The sequence below is a fragment of the Ascaphus truei genome, chromosome 20 (genome assembly GCF_040206685.1).
Source record: "Ascaphus truei isolate aAscTru1 chromosome 20, aAscTru1.hap1, whole genome shotgun sequence".
Taxonomy (NCBI): Eukaryota; Metazoa; Chordata; class Amphibia; order Anura; family Ascaphidae; genus Ascaphus; species Ascaphus truei.
Window position 1 is genome coordinate 19,734,514 of NC_134502.1, and position 12,606 is coordinate 19,747,119.

The following is a 12,606-nucleotide window of genomic DNA, read 5'->3' on the forward strand; positions in this document are numbered from 1 at the left end:
AAGCGGTTTTTATGAATCAACAAACTTTCCAATTTTTGAAAGTGGAATTTGCGATCAGAGATGTCAGTGGTATCCAAATCCACAAAGTTATCAAACACACGTAAAGCTTGTTTTTTTCTCTGTGTATCATCACAATTGTTGAAGAAATAAGTATCTGAAATATCTTCTAATTCACCTATATTATCCCCTGGTTCCTCCATAGCGATATAATGGAAAACAAAGGGGGTACTGAAGCCACAAAAAAGTAACTATAAAAAGTGCATAAAAGGCAAAAAATATATAAAATTAGGGACCTTCCTTTTAAATTCAAAGATTAAGCTCCAAAAACCTATGCATGTGCGGCTCCAACCTGTATATATTGCAATGTGGAAAATAGCTGAAGCGCTCAAATGCAGGTATAATATCAAAAATAATAAGCCAAACCACTAAACCAGGGTACTAACAATTGATATAGTACCTATTGTGTGATATTATGGGTACTATCCTCCTGAAGACAGGTGGTGTGTGGTGCAACCCACTCACCATCAGTCTCATTGGCAGGTTCCCCTGAAAAAATATACAAATACTCACATCCTGGTAGGGCAGGCAGGCAGGCTGTGCAGCTACTCAATGCAATACAGGGAAAAGGGAGACCAAAAAGCGCACCAGCACAAATGGAGCAGGAAGGACCCAAAACAAAAAATGATTAAAAGGGCACTTTAATGTGACAAAAGACCCATCCAACGCGTTTCGAACTTCACAGCGTTCTTTTTCAAGGATAAAACACAATGTGATAACATCCATTATATACCCTCTTTCCTGTGGGCCGTTTCGCGCCAAAAAAAAAAACATAGCTGCAGGCAGGTCTCATCTCACATTTATTTATTTACTTAGACCCTGACGGAGACAAATTTGCTAAGGCATAGTGTGTGAATTCATAATGTGTGAATCTTAGATTACGAGCGAATTTGCCGCCACCATCCGCATAGCGAAGCTGAGCCCTGGAGAATCTGCTGCCATGAACCTGCAGCTGCGATTGCGCATTCGCAGGCTGCTCGTGAGATGGAGTTTGGAGCTACAGATCTGCAGGGGTCTGTCCCCACGAGAGCAGAGGAGTGCCCTGCCCCGAGGCAGACGCCGACTTGCAGTGTGACCGCTTGGAGCAGACTGGCCATGATGAGAGGGGATACTCTTTAAATATCCACTGCCCATTACCTTCTTACTTTCGGTAAGCGGGTATTCCAGTTACAGCAAGAGTGTATTAATTGGACCTATTCATTCTTAATCATAGCACTGTATTTGCGTTTACTAATGTGTTTTTATTAAATGTGTGTTTTATAACTATCAGTCACCTGTCTGTTCTCAGCATTTGTTGTTTGTATTGTGATTTTGTGTGTTTGTGTACATCTGGTTTGGTTATCATACAGGATTACGCTATGTTATTTTACTTATTTTCATTCCATGTTTAACCATCAACACGTTGAGTACTCCATTGGATCTGCTGAAACCATCGATTCTGGTTGTATATATACTTTATATATAGTTTGATATATGTGCCGAGCGTCAGGGATATAACACTCTTTTCACATAATGTGTGAACCTGCTACTTTTGATGGAATGTACAAGGTCATATTAATGAAAGAAATGCAGTTTTTAAAGCAAGACATTTCGTGAACACACAACACGTGTAAACTTCTTGGCATGCTTGAGCAAAGAAACTGTACAGAGTGCGCTGCACCATCAGTCGTATGCAATAAATGAATCCTACTGTACAGATGTAGCAAGACTTACTGTTTTCGGGTGCGGGACAAAACCAAGTGTAAATCTCCGGCATTTATTTGCAATTTGCAAATCATAGGTGAATATATTCAGTGTGCCATGTGTTGGACAGATATACTGAATGTCAATTTCATAAATAACTCCACAAATATTTCTGATGGCTGATCGTAGTTGAACTACGGATGAGCCGCAGTGAATAAAGTGTTCACGCAGATGTAATCTCACACCTTGTCTCGCTCATGGGGACAGTAAGTCTTGCTACCTCGGTATCTTTCTAGCTATGTTGACAATAGATTCCTTGATGTCTTGATTCCTCAGGCTGTATATTATGGGGTTTAATAATGGAGTAACCACAGTGTTGAGAAGGGATAAGACCTTGTTAGCATTGAATGAGTGTCCCCTGGATGGGGCCATATATATTGCAATCAGGGATCCATAATAAGCACAGACAACAGCCAGGTGGGAGCTACAGGTGGAGTAAGCTTTCTGTCTACTGGTGGTGTTGGTCATCTTGAGGATGGTGAGAAATATGTTAAAATAAGTCACAATGATGAACACAAATGGGAGAGGAACTATAGGAATGGAGAATATAAACTGTTCAATTTTTAAAGGGAAGATGTCAGAACATGATAGATCGAGAATAGGAGCAAAATCACAGAAGAAATGGTCAATGACATTGGGGCCACAAAACTGCAACTGATATATCACGATAACTAAACACAGTGTCATCATAAATCCTAAAAACCAAGACCAGATAACCAGTTGATACTGAAGCCTGAGGTCCATAATAACGCTGTAATGCAAAGGCTTGCAGATGGCCAGGTACCGGTCGTAAGACATCGCTGTGAGAAGAAGGCTCTCTGTTCCTATGGATGCTCCAAAGAGTTGAAATTGAGTGATGCAGGCAGTTAAAGTAATGGTGCCTCCCTCTTCCCAGATAATATACAACATGTTGGGGACAATGTTAGTCGTGAACAAGATGTCAGCTAAGGAAAGGTAGCTAAGGAAGAAGTACATTGGAGAGCGGAGTTGGTGACTGGTTGACACTAACACGATGATCAGGAGATTTCCAGATAATGTTAAAATGTGGATCAGAAGGAAGAGACAGAAAAATACAATCTTAAAGCTGTGAAAACACTGAAATCCAAGGAGAAGGAATTCCGTGACAGTCGTCAAGTTCTTCTTATTCATTCTTTAACTGTAAGTATAGGACAGACAATCACAAACATAATGGGCCATATTTGATAAGAAGGGCTTCTCCATAAGATACTTTCCATGACAGAAGACATCTTACTGCTCATTCAAGTGAATGGGCCATACAGTATTTACAAAGTGGTGTAACCCCACAAAATACCTTCTATGCGAGAAGGCACCTTACAGCCATTTGAATGGAGCTTTAAAGGGCCATATTTACTAAGATGTACTGGTAGGCGTTTTAATGGAGTAGTACTACTAAGTAAATATCTTCTCTCTTGTATGTCAAGTGTCAAACGCCACTGTATCCTATTGCAAAATAGAAATTTGGAATGATTAATTACTGTAATTAATAATTTGGTGCATCTTAACTGATGCATATATTCTAACAAAAAAAAACTCTGGAAGAAAGAATTAAGTGTAGTCACATGTGAAGTGTTGAAAGGGTTAAATATTCAGTCCCATATAGGAGCAAAGTGACCTAATGACAGTGACGTGTTTAATTGGTTAAAGGCTCAGACCCACGTAGGAGCAAAGTGACCTAATGACAGTCGTTTGTTTAATAAGTTTAAGGGTTAAAGAAAATAATGGTTATGTACACATAAAGATACGTAGAAATACAGAGGGAAGTTAAACAACCTGAGATCGCTGAATGAGAAGCCTGGTGAGAAAGTTATAAAACATGAGGATTGACTAAGGATTTCTGTAAATAGCTGTGCTCTTATTCAGGCCAGCAATAACCTTACAAAATGCATGACAATCTACTATAAACTGAGATCCCAGGTACAATAATTAAGCTGAGTTGTGTTTTTTGGTTTTGTGAAATGATTTTAAGGCTAAAACGAAAAATAAATTGATATGTAAAATACAATAAAAATGCATTAAATAATAAAATTGCGAAGAAAAGGCATTGGCCCACTCCCAGTTAGTATTCTAGCTTAATTCCTAAAAATGTCATGACCACTACAGTATAGGGAATTCATTGTTGTTGCTGGAGTTTCATTAAAGGTACTGGAACTACTCATACTTACTGTACTTATTAATAATAGAGCATTTCATTTGTGTGAGCACCATTCACCAAATCTCCTATACTGGAACTACTCAATTCATCTGAGTGAACTAAGAGATGATAAGAGAATACTGGAATAGATAACCTGGCACACTGACCCTACAGATGTACAGTAGTGCAGGATTATAGAAAACACATTGTATACTGTTATAACTAGAGATAACACAAGAGTTTTCCTAAGATTCAAAGGTAGTGCCGGGACAGAATATTACAATACATTTCCCACCATATCCAACCGGAGGGGACAATAAAGCCTTCTACATTTTTGTAACCCATTCCACATGTCACCGTCATTAGGTCCCTTTGCTCCTACAGTATGTGGGATTGACCCTTGTACCCAATGAACACGTCACTGTCATTAGGTCACTTTCCTTCTACTTGAGACTGACCCTTTGCTTTAACCCATTAAACGTTCATAAAAACAGCATATGAAAGCAGATAAGAAGCACTTGATTTTTTCTTTAGTTTACTTTGCTCGAACAGGTGACTACCCTGTAACCCATTGTAATGTAACACCCATTACTCAATGTCTAACATCAAGGCACAGGAGAGAAAAAAGATACACAATAGAAACATGATTCAAAGACAGGCTACGTTAACAATAAGTTCTACACAAAACACGTACCTGATTCCCACTAAGAGATGGAAATGTTAATAAAGGCTCTGCAATGCTTTTGGGGAAATAAATAATTCATGCAACCTCTGTATAGTTAAAAAATATATTCCCCACAAGATACTGTTGATCAGCTCATTTGTATATTGTAGCTAAGGATTACCAATATGTAGAATGTTCTGTTCTCCTTGGGAGTGATGCAAAATGTAAGCAGAGTTGAGCAGAAGGTCTGTCACTTGCAGATTGCAGTGTCCACAATTCACAGGATTTGGGACATATTTATATATATAGTGTAGTAGGTAGCAAAATCTCTGTGGAATAATTTAAAATTTTTCATGTACATCTAGATCCCAAGAGCAGCATAACAGGGAGTTTCAAAAACAATTACAATACATGCTGCAATTAATACTTTGATGTTGCATCAACGCTGATATAATATTTCCACCTGGCATCTCTTATCTTTAATGTTTGAAGGTGCAGGTGATGAACTCCGGTATCGGCTTCCGAGATACAGGGGATGACAGCAGATGCATGTAGCTTCCTCAGGGGTGTAGTTATATCCACATTATACTGTCTGGTTAAAATAGTACTGATGGGGCGGCCGTTATTCGAACGGATCTCGAATTGGAAGTCGATATAATCCCCTAATTCTCCCCGGTTTTGGCGCGTTATTTTTGTTGAAATTACCGCGACACATTCGTTGCCAAAAGCAGGGACCCCTGCTGCGTGAATGCTACTGGTGTCTGCCTTTGTGTAATAGACACGCAGTAAGAGAGTCTGAATCAGTCACTCTAACTGCGCGCCTCTCACAGGCGATCACGGGGGTTTTATTAAAATTCTAAAATTACAGTTAGGGGAAATCAACTTTGTTCAGCTAAGAAGACTTAGCTCACGCACACTATGAATAAAAATAAAATGTAAGCAGCTTCATTACCTTAGCAGCTACCCGCTAAGGTAATGATTTTTTATTTGGAGGTGGGAGTGTGTGTTTGATACTAGTGAGGGGTAGCAGGGGGTCTTCCGAGCTAAACAAAGTTGATTTCAGACTTGGGGACCCCCTACTTCCCGAGATACAGGCCCTGTTATGGGGTGCCGTTATCCCTCTGCATTGTTTAGATTCGATCCCACAGGACTTTAACATGGCGTGTGTACCGGTACCCCATAACAGGGCCTGTAACTCAGGAAGTAGGGTTCCCCGGACCTGAAATCAATGTGTTTCAGCTCTGGAGACCCCCTGCTACAAAGCTGTCATTTTAGAATTTGAATAAAACCACCGCAATTGCCTGTGAGAGGCGCGCAGTTAGAGTGATCCCTACTCTGATTGTTTCTAGTATACCATGTGACAGAGGCTTGGGGGAGAACGGATGTGACGTCATTGAAAGCTTGTCACATGGTACTAGATCCAATCAGAGTAGGGATAGACTTCCCACGCTCTGATTGGCTGCCGTAAGAAAGCCTTTAAAAGCCTATGTCGTCTCATTTTTAAGCCAGCCGCCGAGGAGGAAAGACCTCCTACAGAAGAAGAAGGCCAGGGCGTGGCCGAAGATGGAAAGAAGACCCCGCCCGGAAGAAGATAGAAGAAAGAAGAATACAGATGAAGATGTATTTCAAATAGAAGACCCGTGGATTGATTTGGATTTTTAGTGTAATGTTTATTTTTTTATGGTTTATTATTTTATGGGTTCCTGTGCCTGGTGGATTGGTTCGTGAGTAAGGTGTTCAACGGGAGTCGGTGGGGCCAAGTAATGGTAAGTGAACTAAAGAAATGTATTTAATTGTGCTTGTAAATTTTTTTAAAGTTTTTTTTAACATGTGTATTTATTTATTTGTGGTATATCAGTTCTTGCCACTGAATGTATGTATGTATATATGTCTAGAGAGATATATACATACAGGGTAAGAAATGATGTTATTTTAAAAGCTTGATTTGATGTGTTTTAAATTAATGTGGCTATGCTGCTATGCTTCAATGTGTGTATAATGTTTTTTACAATTAGATAGATGTAATCCTTGGTATTGTATTGTGTTCTTGTGGTCAGGGTTAGTCTTGGTTTTAAATTTTGTATTCTGGTTGGTACTTATATTTTTTCACATGCTAAATTGTTCTGCTCCAGGCTTGAATTAGTTAATTGTTTAATTGTTCGGGATGGACTGTCAATTGTGTAGGGATGTAAATAATGAATGCTAATTGATTTTTGTTTACTTGATTGGTTAAAATAGTTTACTTGTTTGGAGGTATTTGTATTTTGCTTGCAATGATATTGTTAACATTCATTTGCAGAATGTATATGGTAGATAGAGAATTGGGGTGCTCAAACCCGCAGCAACTACATCCAATAAGTACTGTGGCCCCTGGAGACACCAGTGGGAGTGGGCAGGCAAATAAGACTTGTAAGCATCACAATGACTATAAAACAGTCAGACTTAACTATAACAGTCTAAACCAAAACGCCACACTCACGTCATCTCCAGGGTTTCTTAGCAGGCGTGCAAGCCAAGAAGGATCCAGAATCCAGATATGTCCAGTAGAAAAAACGAATGGCGCACAGCCAGGGAGTCAGGTGTGGAGTAAAAAAACTTTATCTTTATTGCAGCATAGCAGGAGACAACTTCACCCCCTTGGGGGACACAGTCAGGGACCTCCTTTCAGGGTTTGTTCCGTGGTTATGCGTGGGACCTCTGGAGACCACCTGCGGGTCTCCTCGGGTATCTCACGGGTATCAGGCTGGTAGTTCCACGGGTGACACATGCGGGGATGAAGCGGTGGCCTCACATCTGTGGGGGCACCGCGGACCCATAGTCTGCGGGGATGAAGCGGTGGCCTCACATCTGTGGGGGCACCGCCGACCCATAGATGCAGGGATGAAGATGTGTGGTCCCACTTCTGTGGGGGCACCGCGGACCCGTAGTGAGCACTCGTCAGTTCCCCAGAACCCCGTGGGAACCACCCGAGGCCCCGCAGACACCTGTGAGTCTGACCCGGGGCTCCCAGACATCCTTGGGCCTACAATGGGGACCCAATTGTGGCCCACGGTGACCCAAGGAGACCACCTGGGGGCCATGATGCTGGCGGGACCCACCAGCAGGCCTCCAGAACCTGTTTGAAAAGGGCTGCTGGTACCCTGTAGGTCTGTCAGGTGCCCCGCCAGCCCACCGGGGACTCGCGTGGGGCTGTGTTATGAACCCTGTTTGTAAAAGGATAAATCTTGTATTTATGGGGGGGCACAGGGGGTGGGTAATGTATTTAATAAATATAATGATGTTTATTGTGGGACACTGTATTGTTTTTATTGTGGGTACTGGGGGTGGGTGGGGGTTCCCCAATGATATGTGGGTAGGCCTCCCTTGTGGGTAGTGGGTGAGGGTGGTTAGGCCTCACGGGGTGCGGGGTTAGTATGGGAGGGTATGTAGGAATCCCGTGTGGTGGGTGAGGGTGGGTTAATCCCTTAATGACTGTAGCGGTTAATAACCGCTATGGTGATTAAGGGGTTAGGGGACATTACTTTGGATGTTTTAATTTTTGTGTCTGTTTTGCAGCAGCAGAGGGGCCATGGGCAGGATGGGAACGGTATGTGGGTAGGCCTCCCTTGTGGGTAGTGGGTGAGGGTGGTTAGGCCTCACGGGGTGGGCCATTGGCAGTGAGGCGCTGCATGATATGCACATCGGGATCCCCCTCCCCACATTTACATAAACTGCACTCACAGGAACACAGGCAGGGAGATTTAACAGACACATTAGGGGGAGGTGGCCTTACACAGATTACAGTAAAGGCAGGGAGATTTAACAGACACATTAGGGGGAGGGGGCCTTACACAGATTACAGTCAAGGAGGTGGGGTTATAACCAAAAGGGAACAGTTATGTTAAAAATATGTATTTAATGTATTTATTGTTGTTTGTGTATTTTAAATACATAGGGGGTGTACTGTTTGTTGTTTATTGCAATGTTTATTGGGGGCAAATGTCCCCAATAAACATGCTATTCTTCCTTAAGCCTTCATTGCCTTAGCGGCTATCAGCTATGGTAATGAAGCAGCATTTCTGTATGTTAATAATATTTTGCAGGAGCAGGGGATCCCCTGAGATTTGATTTGTGGCTCAGGGAACCCCCTGCTCACTGTACAATATTATTAAATATACATTCATGCCTATAGTATCATGTGCATCTACAGTATGTGTACTGTATGTTAGGGGTTATAGGGGTTGTTGATATATATATATATATATATATATATATATATATATATATATATTTATATTCATGTATTTATTTATTTAGATTTATTTATTTATTTTTTGGGCGGCTGCTGTGTGTGAATTTTTTTTATTGTGGGTAGCGGGGGTGGGTGAAGGGGGTATTAGCCCCAACGGTGGTTGTTTAGGGCTTGCGGGGGGGTAGCGGGAGGGGTTAACCCCTTCATGACCGTAGCGGTATTAACTGCTTCAGTCGTGAAGGGGTTAAGTGCACCTGCAACCCCCCCGCAAGTCCTAAACTCACACCAAGGGCCAAATACCCCTTTCACCCACCCCCGCTACCCACAATAAAGTGGGCACGGTGGGTTAACCCCTTCATTGCCTTAGCGGCTATCAGCTATGGAAATGAAGCAGCATTTCTGTATTTTAATAATATTGTGCGGGAGCAGGGGGCCCCTTGAACTAACTTCTATATGAATGGGAAGTTATACACGCATGCCACCCACCTCATAAAGAACGTACATGACTAGTGTAGAATAGAAAATCAACAGTACTGATTGATTCTCAGAATATCAAGAATTGTTATGCAGGCACATGTAGAGAAACAAAAAATAAATAACAAAAAAAAAAACTTTTTTTTCAGACTTGAACTTCTGACTGGGATGTCATACAGGAATGCAATGCCACGCTCGGGAAGATTGAAGCCAGAAAGCCATCCATTACAAATGAATGGTGTGGGAGAGGTGTAGATAAGAAGTTGAAATCCTTGAGCTTTGTGTGTGTGTGCAGGCGAGGAGGAGAGCGCTGTATGATGGATTATCAGTTCAAATAAATATTTTCAATATGTGATCATAATGTTTAATGCGCCGAAATGTGATACTGTAACATGCCTATGCATTTCAACAATGTTCAAATGAGACATACTGCACAGTACACGCATGCGCATTAAATAAAAAGTATGAAAAGAAGGAAAAGTATTGATTACTAAATAATACATATACTGTAGAAATGTGATAATTTTATATTCGAAGAAGACGCAACGTTATATTTTTGTAATACTGTATAAATCTTCAAATTTACAATTACTGCACGCGCACACACAGACCTGCAGAAAATGTACGGCTGTACTGTAGGTTGAATTGCTATTAGACTTTTAAGACAAAACACAGAACCTCAGCAAGCTCTTTTTGGGATCCCCTGAGCCCCCACAATATATATATATGTATATGTGTCAAAATGGAGTGCTATTGAGCGTGGCATATGTATACAACAGACGACACAGAAGCCCAATGCTACATCCAACATGACAGAAATACACAATAAAATACTTATATATTCTCTTGAAGTAGGGTCATTTAGTTTAACCCTTTGGCCAAAGCGTTGTAAGCTTGCGAGATTTGCCAATAACCCTTTGTAAGATCTAAAGTAGTTAGAAAACGGGCCCTCGCCAACCTCTCAATTAACTCGTCTACGTGCGTCATAGGATAGGCATCAAACTTCAAGACTTCATTTACTTTTCTAAAGTCATTACAGAACCGTATTGACCCATCTGGCTTAGGTACCAAGACAATAGGGCTGGACCATTGACTATGGGACTCCTCAATTACGCTTAACTCTAGCATCTTCTTTACCTCTGACTGAATAGCCCCTCTTCTGGCTTCTGGGATTCTATAAGGTCTTATCTTAACGGCTATGCCGGCTTGGTGAAGATATCAGGGGAAAGCACCCTAGTTTTCCCTGGTACGCTGGAAAATACATACCTGTTCCTTTTTACCAAGTCTACAGCTTCTCTATATTGTTCAAGAGTGAGTTCTGCCGAAATTCGAACGAGTGGTTCCTCCCCTTTCCCGGATTTATTAGCTACTACTGTCAGACATGCTTCTCTATCCTTCCAGGATTTTAATAGATTTATGTGATAGATTTGCTCCACCTTCCTCCGATCTGGCTGTCGAATTTTATAATTCACCGGGCCGACCTGTTCTAGAACTTTATATGGCCCTTGCCAATGGCTTTCGGCCGTGGGAACAAGCACCATTACTTGGTCCCCTGGTCGGAAGTTGCGAACCGTAGCCTGTCTGTTGTAAAGGTTCTGTTGGGCCCTCTGTGCCTCTTCTAAATGTTGTCTGACTATGGGGGTAATATGCGCAACGCGTTCTTTTAAATCTTCTACAAATTGGATGACATTTTTCCCTGGAACAACTTGTTGCTCCCACTCTTCTTTGAGGCTATCCAGAATCCCTCTTGGGCGTCTCCCATACAGGAGTTCAAATGGGGAAAACCCTGTAGAGGCCTGTGGCACCTCTCGGATAGCAAATAAGAGATAAGGCAACAAGGTGTCCCAGTTCTTCCCATCACTAGCCACTACCTTTCTCAACATCATCTTCAGAGTTTTATTAAATCGTTCTACCAGTCCATCCGTTTGCGGATGGTAAACAGAGGTTCTTAGGGACTGTATTTTTAGCTCTACACATAAGTCTCGCATAAGCTTAGATGTAAACCGGGTACCCTGATCTGTCAAAATTTCCTTCGGTATCCCGAGTTGGGAGAATACCTGTAACAATTCCTTAGCTATAGCTTTGGAGGAAGTATTACGTAAAGGCAGCGCCTCTGGATAGCGAGTGGCATAGTCTAGGATCACTAGGATGTATTGATGACCCTTGGCAGATTTCTCCAAGGGACCCACTATATCCATGGCGAGCCTCTCAAACGGGATCTTAATAATAGGCATAGGAATCAATGGGGCCCTCAAACTTGGTCGGGGGGCTGTCAACTGACACTCGGGACAAGAGGCACAAAATCTCTTTACTGCATTATATATCCCTGGCCAGTAAAATCTTTTTAGGATTCTTTGCTGTGTCTTCTCTACTCCCAGATGACCCCCCAATAAGTGAGAGTGTGCTAGCTCCAGGACCTTCCTTACTAATGAACTGGGTACTAGCAATTTTTCTATTTCTTGGCCCTCCTCTTGGCTCACATGGTATAACAAATCATTTTAAAAACAAAATAGGGATAAGATTCCTTGGTTGTCCCTTCTACCAGGATCCCATTAACTTCTACCGCCTGGCTAAACCCATTTTTCAACTGGGGATCATTAGCCTGCTCCCTACCAAAGTTAGTCAGGGAAAGTTCTAGACTTCCAAAACCTTCCTCATCTGGAGTTTGGCCGGTTACCTCCATGGGTGACTCGGACACCTGAGCATCAACAGGCCCTGTCTCTGACAACTCCTCTCCCTCTGGTCTCCCTCCGTTAGGAGTAGTAACCAGTGCTAACTGGGGTGGGGGCGTACCTCTTTTTTTTTCCTTCCTAAGTTCTCGTTTCGACTTAGGGGTTTTAGACACCTCGGAAACTAATTCGGGGTCTGTAAATGGAAAAAGCTCATCCGGAGTAGGATTGTTTAAGATGAGCTGTCCTCTGATCAGGGTGTCAAAACCAGGGAAATTACAGCCTAACACTAGGGAATGGGGTAACTTTGGTACAATTGCTGCCGTAGTTTGGATGACTTGCCCCTCGACTTTCACTTTTATCAGAGTTGTGGTGTACGGAAGCGTACACCCATGCACACATAATATCCGCAACTTCTCACCCTGGTGTAACCGGAGAGGCTTAACCAACTTCTCTGATACCAAGCTAATATTACTCCCTGAGTCTACCAGGGCGGAGACTGGTTTACCATTTAAAATCACCATGGTGAGGAAGTTGTGGGTACGTTTTCCCTCGCGGGTCATACCTACCACTCCACAAAATTCAGACATCACAGAGCCATACGCACACTCCATTG

At 42.1% G+C, this 12,606-nt stretch overlaps 1 protein-coding gene across 1 annotated transcript; it reads right to left on the reverse strand.

Moving 5' to 3' along the window:
• Window positions 1-2,016: 2,016 nt before the first annotated feature.
• LOC142470981 (olfactory receptor 6B1-like) lies at window positions 2,017-2,949 on the reverse strand. The gene has a single exon (XM_075577783.1). The coding sequence runs from the start codon at window positions 2,947-2,949 to the stop codon at window positions 2,017-2,019; it is 933 nt and encodes a 310-aa protein (XP_075433898.1).
• Between the last annotated feature and the right edge of the window lie 9,657 nt (window positions 2,950-12,606).